Consider the following 12,713-nt stretch of genomic DNA (forward strand, 5'->3'; position numbering starts at 1 on the left):
GTTGTTGTTGAGATCTACTCCATGTCATTTTATATCATTTTAAAAACAAAATTGATAGAAAAGACAGAGATTTCATGCCTTTTCTCATGCTCTCAACAGTGCACACACTACTGGTATCACTCTAAACCATTTTTTTTTAATAAATACAAATGGCTTAGCTCTGAAATGACAAGGAAAAATATTTTTTTTTGCCTGCATATCCCTAATTGTTGATAAATCAATTTCATAAGTCTATAATTCCACAGTAGGGGTAATGGTCAAATCAATTATAAACCCAGCACGCAAATGCAGTGGATATACTTTTCCTTGACCTCAGCAGTGACTCTTTTCACACTGGGTCCTTCAGCTGATTAATATTCTGCTGATAAAGCTAAGTAGCTTTTTAAAAAATATTTAAAAGTTTTTGTAATATATTAAAGGGATGAGTTATAATTGGACTGATGACGATTTCAGCGAATCACTAAGCTCTGTCTTTGTGAAAAGAGTCACTGCTGGGATCAAGGAAAAGTACATCCTCTGCATTTATGAGATACTAGTAAAAAAGGCCCGTTTCTGAGACAAATGAAACGGGCGCTAGCAAGGTTTTCCTCGGAGTGTGTATATTTGAGAGAGAGACAGAGTGAATGTGCGAGTGTGTGTGTGTGACATAGAGTGAGACTGTCTGTGTGCGAGTGAGAATGAGAGTGTGTGCAAGTGTGAATGAGAGTGTGCTGCAGGGGCCCCCCTCCCACCTGTCTTCCTTCCCCAACCCCCCTTCCTTCCCCAGCCCCTTCCAGCTTCCGGGTCGTTGCCCCCCCCTCCCTCCCTCTCTCTCACGTTCAGGGGTCCCTCCCTCCCTCTCTCTGGGAGTCTGTCATGCAAATCTCAGCCAGTACTCCAATCTGTTGGATCTATTTTTCTAAGCGTCTCGCGCCCCCTCCCCTTCCTCAATGAGAAAGAATGGTCAATGGTTCAGTACTCTCAGATGGGGAACTGGAAATCGCCAATGGGTCAAATCTACTTGTACCGTAAAACCGCAGAACCCGGTGCGCTAGTGCAAGTGCTGAGAAGTAGAAGGCTGAGCCAGAGCCCAAACCCTTCAATCCCTTGTGCAGAACCAGGAGGCGTTGTCGCAATCCACCAATTGGGTGTGAGAGTTCAGCGGTTTGCGGAAGCCGCCCTCCGCTAATGGTCCTCCTCGCGTTGAGCCATGCTGTTCTCTTGCATTGCACGGTGCCGGCCTGTGCTGCTCCACAGCCGCTTTCTGAGATCCTTTCGCAGTGCTACCGCTGCCCGCACCATGTCTCTGCTCATCTCTCTGCCCCAGTACGCCTGGCTGAAGGAGCTGGGGTTGCGAGAGGAGAATGACGACATGTACAACGGGAGTTGGGGTGGCTGCAGCGAGGTAAGCGGATCTCCTGGGCCGGTGTTTAAAAACGGGCTCATTGCGCCGGGGAGAGAGGTTGTTTGATTGCATAGTCACCCTGGCAGTGTGACAACTGCAGCTTTCACATTTGCCCCAATTGTTTGCGGTTTTGTGTGGGGCGTCTGGGCTGGTGACGTCATCCGAGACTTCACCCGGTCGCGGGTTTGTGTGTGGCATCTGGGCTGGCGACGTCATCTGAGGCTTTTTACCCAAGGCACAGCCAATCAGAAACGCGACACGGTCGGTGTCATTGCTCCGCCCTCTACGTCACCACGTCTGACGCGTGGGCGGGGCAGACACTCATAGACAAAAATCGATCTCAGCCACCTCACTTTTAGAACGTTGGGAAAGTGAGGCTTCATTAGAACGTTGGAGGTGCGTTTTATATAGAGAAATTTGGGTGCTGGGTTTACAATTGATTGATTATCCCTAATTGTTGGCAAGACTCTGTGGGAAATGACAGAACAAAAATCAATGAGACAATCCCAAATGTTTAACAATCTATGAAATTTTGAATAATCGAGACATCAGTTATCAAGATGCAACACTCCCAGACATGTAGTGTAGTAGTTTTATAATCAGGATTGTACAGTCAAGCTTTGTGAAGAGATTCCTACCCAACCCAATGGCTTTTAGAACATCAATATTGTGCCACACTTCAATCTACACAGGGCTTCAAAAATCTCATTTAAAGAACTATTTGGAAGGGATTTCTACTAAATCTTTTTTCTTGCTCAGACAACAGAAGTGCAAAAGCAGCAACTTAACCTTCAAATAATCTCGCTTAGCTTTCTCTACAGGATGGGTACTGTCTTTTGTGATACATATACCTCAGGCGATGAAGCTTGGGGTCTCTGGTCCTGAAAAACCTGAATAAAAAGAAACCGCAGATTGGCCAGCTCTTTCAGAGACTTCAACTATGCATTTTGGCTTTATGGGACAAGTACATAAAAGTTTAAGGAAGAGAAAGGGGTAGTTGATGGTATGGATGGGCTGACTGGATCGGACATATGGTCTTTATCTGCCATCATTTTCTATGTTTCATACTACTTACTTTTTGTGTTTCTCCAGCCACGTGGCACTGTCTGCTACAATGCAGGAATTCTCAGAGACCAGAAGATCCAGCAGGCTTTCATGGCTTGCTTCCGCATATAGCTTCAGCAGAGCAGTGTCAATGTCTTCCTTATAGCCATTTGCCACTTCAGTGCTGCGAATTTCATTCAAGTAACTCATCAGGAAGCGTTTGCATCGGGTCATCTTTTCCTGGTCCCCCTGTGTCAGGTGGTTCAAGTCTGCATACTCGTGGAGAGGCGGGTGCGCTCGGGTGAATGTGGCCGACGAAGGCATAAGGAAAGGGTAGAGGGAGATCAGCTCCCGGACATCCAGTCGGCCGCTTCTGCAATTACAGTGTCAAACTAAATGAAGCAAAAAAAAAGAGAAAGTATACATAGGCACACAGCAAAGCAAAGGCAGAGAGAGCATTTGTGGGAATGTTTACCATTACCAGGCCACTGCCAGGATCATAGTATTTTAGCAGGTGCTGTGCAAATAAAAGTCCACAGACTATATTTTATGGTCAACATCTTTGTCCATTTACACCAGTGGTTCCCAAACCTGGTCCTGGAGGCACCCCAACCAGTCAGGTTTTCAGGATAGCCACAATGAACATTCATGAGAGAGATTTGAATGCACTGCCTCCACTGCATGCAAATCTCTCATGAATGTTCATTGTGGCTATCCTGAAAACCTGACTGGCTGGGGTGCCTCCAGGACCAGGTTTGGGAACCACTGATTTACACAATGAACCAGAAAAGGTTTTATGGGTAACAGGGATGTACATTCATTAGTGCACATTTGGTTCATTAACACACCTTAAGTTCAATGGAGACAAAATGAATTTAACACAAATTTACCTATTAATCAGTGTAAGCAAAGCTAATTATCACAATACATTTTTTTATTATTTAAAAACACTTTTGAAAAGAACCTAGAAAGAGTCCAAAATGGGCCAATAAACCCCCCAAATAATTCCATGCACATTTCTAGAAGGTACAGAACCCATCAACACTGAGGATCTTCCATGATACCACCCACAGAAACTGTACTTCCTCCCAAGTGTGGCCCTGAGAAGCCACAGACACTTAGCACTTAAAACATATGCAAATATTCAGGCACCACCCTGAAAACAATCAGAAACTTCATCTTCGGTTCAGCAAGAGCTGATGGAGAGAACAAGCAGAAGCATATCAGTTTCTTGTGGCCTATTAATGACTCACACCAGTGGTCGTAATAAAATGCCATGGGAGAGGAGACAGCTTGGGCAGTGCTTGAGGAAAACATTTCATCCATGTCCACCCCTCTGCCCATCTCCAGCCTGGTTGACAAGAGGAAAGGACGACACAGAGCATAAAAAAGGAAAGGGGATGATCTAAGATGGAAAAGAGAGCAAATGGGAAAGGAAGGAGAGAGAGTACAAACGATCGGGCAGAGCTGAAATTCTGCAGCACCATGGGCAGAAGGGCAAGTAGACGATGTAGATAAAAGAAGCTGTGGAAGGCAATAAGGTAGTAGGGGTTAAGAGGAAACTGCTGAAAGGGAAACCCACATATTCTCTATTTTCAAGGACACACTTGTGTGCCAATGCTCCAAGCTTACAGTGGTTATAGAGAGTCTACACTCCCTTCAACACTATTCCCATGCAGTTGTGTCAATGCTTCACCACACTTATGTTCATTTAAAATGAGTTTTTTCCACTCATCAATCCACCATACTCCATACCTTTTAAGAAAGAGTACATTCCCAAACATAACTCAAAACTGAAATGCAAAAACTGAACAAATTCCACATTCCTGACTCAATACTTGGTGCAAAAAAACTTTAACTGCAGGGAGGAGCACATTTAGATATCTCCCCTGTTTTTTTGATAGATTGAAGATTAATTCCCTTGAAAAAGCTTTGAAGTGAAACGTGGCTCCACGTTGGGGATTATTATGGAGTCGGAGATTTTTAATCACAAAGCACTAGTTTTATGGAGTCTGGAGGTGCTACAGTCAGCGCACATCGCCAATTAAGATAAGTTTCATTCTCCTACAAGTCTTTACATTATATAACATTCAGAGTTAACTCGCATTGTAAATGGAAGGAAGGAAGGGCATGTGCGATGATGTTTGGTGACTGTGTACCCTTTCCAGTGTTTGATTTGGTATAATGGGCACGAGAGTGTGACTGAGCCCAGCATAAACATTTACATAAAAATATTAGAGATTTTGATTCTGGTGACATTAAGAATTGCAAAAAAACTTTTGCCAGCTTTGGGTTGAGAAATAGATGGGTTGGGAGTTATAAGGGGGGGGGGGGGGGGGGAATGTGACAGTTGAACCCAGCCAATTGTGCCCAGTCCTTTGGACCCTGCTGACTGGGCCCACCCATTAGTGCCCTGCCAATTGGGTGTCATTGGTTGGATGCCCGTGACATTTTGGCGCAACTCCAGCTGGAAAGTTGGTCTCTCCTCCACCTCTCTCGGTGCCGCCCCAAGAGCCTCAGCAGGAACTGCGAGAGTCCTGGCAGGAGCTCTCCCCCACCGACTTGCCTCTCTGCCGTGCCTCCCCAACAACAGAAGCAGGTGCTCAGGGAGGCGGAGAAGGAAAGGAGAAAATGCTGCCATGACGAGGCGAGTCAGCGAGGCAAGTTGGCAGGGGAGAGCTCCTGCCGGGGCTCTTGGGGAAGCACTAAAGTAGGCAGTGAACAGCCCAGATGACCAGCAAGACTTTTAGGTCTTTGGGTGCCCAAACGTCCAGCACTTATATGTATAGGTGCCTCATTGGCAGTGCCCAAATGGAGGTGTCCAAACAGCCGCACCCAAAAGTCCTGCTCCCATTTTAAAGTTGTTTTATGTACTTTCTGTATAATGTTATGATCGTCAATAACTGTGATTCTCTCTTTGAAAGCCTGTTGTGACATGTCTCCACCAACTCTGCTCACCTAGATTTGTAAATATGAGACAATTCTTTATGAAACTGTTCAAGATCTATCAAGTTCCTTGTGGAGCATTTATGTACAGCAATCTTCAAATCATAACACAAATTCTCAACAGGAATGAGGTCAGGGCTCTGACCGGGCCATTCTAGGACATTTATCTTTTTGTTCCATAGCCATTGCACTGTAGCTCTGGCTGTATGCTTTGGGTCGCTGTCATGCTGAAAGGTGATTTTCTGTCCCACTTTCAGATTTCTTGCAAAGGGCAAGAGGACTTTTCTTAATGTTCTGTATTCACTAACCTTTCTGTCCTGAGAAATGCCCAAACTTTGCCAGTGAGAAACATTCAAATAATATGATGCTGCTGGCGCCACCATGCTTCCAAGTAGGGACTGTGTTTTCTGGGTAATATGTTGGGTTTGCAGCAAAGGTAACATTGTGCATTCTGGCCAAAAAGTTCTACTTAGGTTCTGATAGACCACAATACCTTCAGCCACACAGCTACTTTATACCCTGAGTGTTCCTTTGCATACTTCAGATGAGTTCCAAGGTGAGCTTTGAGTAATGGCTTTCTTTTTCATCAAGCACTGCCATTTCCTCCCCTCCCCCTCCCCACTGACAGTTTGAACTTCGTGGGTGTGGCTTGGATCTCTTTCAGGGAGAGAAAACTAACAACTTATAGCAGCAGCTTCAGAGAGCATTTTCCATCTCACAGATAGGCTGCAGAGAATACCTTCTCCTGCTTTAGACTTAATCCCGCCCACACTACCCCTCTACCCACCCACCCCTAGAGTAACATGTCTTATATAACCTCCCTATCAACCCACTCATTACTTTACCTCACCCATTTCTATTCTTCTATCACCTTCTCCCACCACTCCAACCAGAGTTACACCTAATCACACTGACCACCCTTCAACATCTTCAGTCCTTCTGTGACTGTTCTCTTGTGCTTGACTGCTTAAATATTTTAAATTTAAATGCTTTACTTTTTGTCTATTAGATTGTAAGCTCTTTGAACAGGGACTGTCTTTCTTCTGTGTTTGTACAGCGCTGCGTACACTTTGTAGCGCTCTAGAAATGTTAAATAGTAGTAGTAGTACCATAGAGGCTAGGTTCATGGAATGGTGCTTGGAATGTTACTACATGCACATTTTGATCAGTCTTGGCCACAGAAGCCTATAGCTTGTTTTAAAGTTGCCACTGGCCTCTTGGTTGCCTACCTGATTACTCTTCCTTGGTCACCTGTATTGGCGTGATGGCCTGATGTATGCAGGGTCTCGGTGGGTGCCATACATCTTTCACTTCTTAATCATCCTGAGCATGCCCAAAGAATATTTTAAGGGACTCTGTAACAATCCTGTGATCTGTGCCTTTTCACAACTTGGTCCCAGCTCCTTGGTGCTCATGGTTGTGCTACCCAGCAGAGGGAACCAATAAGAAATGCAGAACTCATCCTGTCATCATCGGGGCCAATTCACTTGTTATGTGCTTCTGAAGGAAGTGCTATAGGAGTACAAGGGGGTGAACATTTAACCCCAAACTATTCCATTCTTTTTTCTACTTCATTTTCTAAGGATTTCTGGAATATATTTTCCACTTGGTTATTTAGGGATAGGACATGTGACTACATGGAACAAAACACTGTTTTGGTACATTTTACTTCCACACTATACAGCAACCAAAGGTGAACATGCTGGAAGGGATTTAGACTTTCTACAGACACTGTACCATAACAAAGTGGGACTCCTCCTATTTTCATCTTAATCTGTGGGATATCAGATTTACCAGAAAACTATGACTTTCCTCCCATGCCCCTCTCCTCAACAACCTCAGCATAAGCCAAACTTGAAAAATGTCCCAATTTTTTTCCAAATTCTCTGACTTCATATGCTAAACATTTGGCGAGTATAAATGTTCTTTTGGCTAATGCAGACATGGGTATTTCTCAAAGGTTCGCCAAAAGTTAGGCACCAGGCTGATCCATTCTATTCAGGCAATTATTTGCATGATTGCTGTTATAGAATATCAGCTTAAGTTCGCAGTTGCATGCCTAACTTTAGACTGAGCACTTACACCAGTTCAACGGCTGGTGTAAATGCTTGTGCCTAACTTTTGACAGTTAACTGTGTAATTGCTAGTATTCTAGAATCCATGTGCCTAAGTGCAAGACCCGCCCCTAACCCACCCACACCCCCTTGCAGTTGTGCACTATGGATTTTGTACAACAATTTGCAGAATATTAACTAAAGGCAGTTATATTTGTAACTGCAAATTAGTGCCAATTAGTACCATTTGCCAATTATTATACATAGTAACATAGTAGATGACGACAGAAAAAGACTTGCACGGTCCATCCAGTCTGCCCAACAAGATAAACTCATATGTGCTACTTTTTGTGTATACCTTACCTTGATTTGTACCTGCCATTTTCAGGGCACAGACCATAGAAATCTTGCCCAGCACTAGCCCCGCCTCTCACTACCGGCTCTGCCACCCAATCTTGGCTAAGCTTCTGAGGATCCACTTCTTCTGAACAGGATTCCTTCATGTTTATCCCACGCATTTTTGAATTCCGTTACCGTTTTCATCTCCACCACCTCCCGCGGGAGGGCATTCTAAGCATCCACCACTCTCTCCGTGAAAAAATACTTCCTGACATTTTTCTTGAGTCTGCCCCCCTTCAATCTCATTTCATGTCCTCTAGTTCTACCGCCTTCCCATCTATGGAAAAGGTTCATTTGCGGATTAATACCTTTCAAATATTTGAATGTCTGTATCATATCACCCCTGTTTCTCCTTTCCTCCAGGGTATACATGTTCAGGTCAGCAAGTCTCTCCTCATATGTCTTGTAACGCAAATCCCATACCATTCTCGTAGCTTTTCTTTGCACCGTGTCAATTCTTTTTACATCCTTAGCAAGATACGGCCTCCAAAACTGAACACAATACTCCAGGTGGGGCCTCACCAATGACTTATACAGGGGCATTAAACCCTCTTTTCTTCTGCTGGTCACACCTCTCTCTATACAGCCTAGCAACCTTCTAGCTACGGCCACCGCCTTGTCACACTATTTCGTCACCTTCAGATCCTCAGATACTATCACCCCAAGATCCCTCTCCCCGTCCGTACATATAAGACTCTCACCGCCTAACACATACATCTCCTGTGGATTTCTACACCCTAAGTGCATCACTTTGCATTTCTTCACATGTACATACCCCCGGATTCTATGTACTGAGCCAAGATTTCCGCACAGAAATCGAAGCGTATTCCATAAAAATATGCATAACCTAATTGGTTAACAAGACAATCAGAGCTGATAATTGACAACGGACACTAATTTGCATTAATTAGAATTTACATGCAGAACTGTCCAGGCATTTTCTATAAAGTGCTGCACGTCAATTCTAAGTCGTATAGAGGCCATGGGTGTGGAATGGGCGGGTTGTGGGTGTTTCTAAAATCTATACGCATTGTTATAGAATACACCCGGTCTGTGCCTAATTTAGGTGTCGGCATTTACATCAGGTTTTACTTGGTGTAACTGCCTGCAACTCAATTTAGTGGTGTGTATGGGTGCTCAACGTATTCTATAAACCTGCACTGAAATTTAGGCGTACTTTATAGAATGCACTTAGGCAAAATACCCAGTGTACCTGAATGCAACTCACCTTCAGCAGCTACTGAAAAAGGTGCTAGTAAAATCCAAATTAATAATAATTTCAGCACGAAAGTTTTAAGCATAATATATAGAATCTAGTCCCATAACTGACATTCTATAACTTGATTGCACAACTTTGCACGCTAAGTGCAAAATCGTGCACCCAAATTTATAAAAAAAAATATGGGGGGGGCGGGGGGGTAGAGTTCACAATTTCCTGCCCTAGTCTAGAGGAAGCTACAGTGGGGGAAATAAGTATTTGATCCCTTGCTGATTTTGTAAGTTTGCCCACTGACAAAGACATGAGCAGCCCATAATTGAAGGGTAGGTTATTGGTAACAGTGAGAGATAGCACATCACAAATTAAATCCGGAAAATCACATTGTGGAAAGTATATGAATTTATTTGCATTCTGCAGAGGGAAATAAGTATTTGATCCCCCACCAACCAGTAAGAGATCTGGCCCCTACAGACCAGGTAGATGCTCCAAATCAACTCGTTACCTGCATGACAGACAGCTGTCGGCAATGGTCACCTGTATGAAAGACACCTGTCCACAGACTCAGTGAATCAGTCAGACTCTAACCTCTACAAAATGGCCAAGAGCAAGGAGCTGTCTAAGGATGTCAGGGACAAGATCATACACCTGCACAAGGCTGGAATGGGCTACAAAACCATCAGTAAGACGCTGGGCGAGAAGGAGACAACTGTTGGTGCCATAGTAAGAAAATGGAAGAAGTACAAAATGACTGTCAATCGACAAAGATCTGGGGCTCCACGCAAAATCTCACCTCGTGGGGTATCCTTGATCATGAGGAAGGTTAGAAATCAGCCTACAACTACAAGGGGGGAACTTGTCAATGATCTCAAGGCAGCTGGGACCACTGTCACCACGAAAACCATTGGTAACACATTACGACATAACGGATTGCAATCCTGCAGTGCCCGCAAGGTCCCCCTGCTCCGGAAGGCACATGTGATGGCCCGTCTGAAGTTTGCCAGTGAACACCTGGATGATGCCGAGAGTGATTGGGAGAAGGTGCTGTGGTCAGATGAGACAAAAATTGAGCTCTTTGGCATGAACTCAACTCGCCGTGTTTGGAGGAAGAGAAATGCTGCCTATGACCCAAAGAACACCGTCCCCACTGTCAAGCATGGAGGTGGAAATGTTATGTTTTGGGGGTGTTTCTCTGCTAAGGGCACAGGACTACTTCACCGCATCAATGGGAGAATGGATGGGGCCATGTACCGTACAATTCTGAGTGACAACCTCCTTCCCTCCGCCAGGGCCTTAAAAATGGGTCGTGGCTGGGTCTTCCAGCACGACAATGACCCAAAACATACAGCCAAGGCAACAAAGGAGTGGCTCAGGAAGAAGCACATTAGGGTCATGGAGTGGCCTAGCCAGTCACCAGACCTTAATCCCATTGAAAACTTATGGAGGGAGCTGAAGCTGCGAGTTGCCAAGCGACAGCCCAGAACTCTTAATGATTTAGAGATGATCTGCAAAGAGGAGTGGACCAAAATTCCTCCTGACATGTGTGCAAACCTCATCATCAACTACAGAAGACGTCTGACCGCTGTGCTTGCCAACAAGGGTTTTGCCACCAAGTATTAGGTCTTGTTTGCCAGAGGGATTAAATACTTATTTCCCTCTGCAGAATGCAAATAAATTCATATACTTTCCACAATGTGATTTTCCGGATTTAATTTGTGATGTGCTATCTCTCACTGTTACCAATAACCTACCCTTCAATTATGGGCTGCTCATGTCTTTGTCAGTGGGCAAACTTACAAAATCAGCAAGGGATCAAATACTTATTTCCCCCACTGTATACATACTATAATCAGAAGCAGCCAACTGTGGACTCAGCAATAGCAATTCACAGTTAAAATTAGAGGACAACTGAAACCGCTAACGTCCCCCTCCTGCAGAAAATGGATTGCACTGTCACCCTTCCCACATCCCCACCCCCGACAGAAACTTGGGCCCCCCCTGGGATGTGAAACCATCCTGTAGGCCCTCCCTTATCGTTTATCATTTATTCATTTACTAGACCATCACTTATTACAAAGGCAGGAATGGAGCCTATTTACTCCTGCCTGCTGCCGGGGGGGGGAGGTGGAAGTGGCACGAACCATATTCTGCATGGTGGGGGTGAGGGAACAACAGTGAGCATTTCCTGCCAGGAGAAGGGCAGGCGGGGAGGGTAAGTCTTTTTTTGTTTTGGTTTCGGCCGAAACAGAGTGATATTTTTCAGCTGCGGATTTGGGCGGAACCAAAACCGCTGGCTTTGGTCAGCCTCTAGTTATAAAAAAAAAAAACGTGTCCTCTCTTTGTGATTTGACTGTGCACTGCACAGAACTGGACTGTCTCTTATATGTATCTCTCCAGTAGTGCTACAGAAACAATAGTAGCAGGGTCGCCCTTCCTCCAAGTAGTAGAAAAACCAGGAGTTCATTGTGATGTAACCATAAGAGCTGTTAGCAGTAGAGGGGGAAATCCATAGGAGCCGGCCAAAATATGAAAGCCTTAACATTCAGAATTAAAACTTCAGAATTAAAAAGCTATATTCTGCCAGCATTTTCCAGGAGGATTAATGCCACTACACAGCTCAGTGTCAGACACTAACAATCAAGCCTGATCCAAGCCTAGCTCCTCAGAAACCTGTGTTGGAAGGATGAAGCTGTTTGGTTACTCCTCATACAATGTCCCAAATCAAAAATACCTTAGCCCCTCTCAAGTGAATGCGAGCAATTTCCATCTGAAGCATAACAAAATACAGCATGGTTCATTTTCAACACAAGGGCAAAATGGTTTTGCACAAAAAGCTTGTAAACTTATCTGTGCGTAAGATGGGTTTGAAGGAATCTTCCAGGCAATTACCTGAAGAGTTCTTTAGCTTCTGGAAAGCGAAGCTGTGCAAAGTGTATAAATCCTGCCTGTTGCAGGATTCTTCTGTACATTACCTGCAAGAGAAAAAGATATATTTAGACAGAGAAATAGATGCTACACCCCTTGCAAAAACTGCACCTTATTAGCCACCCATCACAGCATACAAAAAAGGTAGCTTCAGATTCCAGCTCACAAAAGCCCGAGGTTTTAGGACATCTTTCATTACGGATCACATACTATAGTTATTTCTGCTTTTCATTAGCAATTTTGATAGTCTCCAAGCCTCTGCACTTCCCAGCACTATATATATCTAAATATCTATCTATCTATCTATCTATCTATATCTCTCTATATATATTCTCAACTCAAAAGGGTACAATGAGCATACAGTGATGTTATCAGATTAAGGCAGTGGTTTCCCAAATCTGTCCTTCAGAGACCTACAAACCAGTCAGGTTTTCAGGATATTCACAATGAAATGCCTGAGATATAGCTTCAAGTACTCCTTCCACTGCGGAAACGCTAAAAATCTAACCTGCTGAGGTTCCCCTGAGGACAGGTTTGGAAATCCAGGTCTAAGAAATTAAGGCAAAACATTAACCAGCCCTAAATTACAGGCAGAACATTACAAGATGTCTACCAAGCAGAAGGCAGAGATGAGTAGGTGAGCTATACTGCTTTGGCTCCTATTCCTTTATCTAATGGAGCTCCAGGCGCGACTCAGAAAATTGCAGACTGACCATGAACTTGCCTTGCTCCATATATTGTTGTC

The 12,713-nt window shown here is 44.3% G+C and overlaps 1 protein-coding gene across 1 annotated transcript in view; it reads right to left on the reverse strand.

Annotated features, from left to right (window-relative positions):
- TGFBRAP1 (transforming growth factor beta receptor associated protein 1) overlaps positions 1-12,713 on the reverse strand; it is a 104,530-nt gene that overhangs the window by 55,304 nt on the left and 36,513 nt on the right. The window contains 2 exon segments of the mRNA XM_030201455.1: positions 2,460-2,801; positions 11,933-12,015. Of these exon segments, the coding sequence (XP_030057315.1) occupies positions 2,460-2,801; positions 11,933-12,015 (425 nt within the window).

Source organism: Microcaecilia unicolor, chromosome 4 (genome assembly GCF_901765095.1).
Source record: "Microcaecilia unicolor chromosome 4, aMicUni1.1, whole genome shotgun sequence".
NCBI lineage: Eukaryota > Metazoa > Chordata > Amphibia > Gymnophiona > Siphonopidae > Microcaecilia > Microcaecilia unicolor.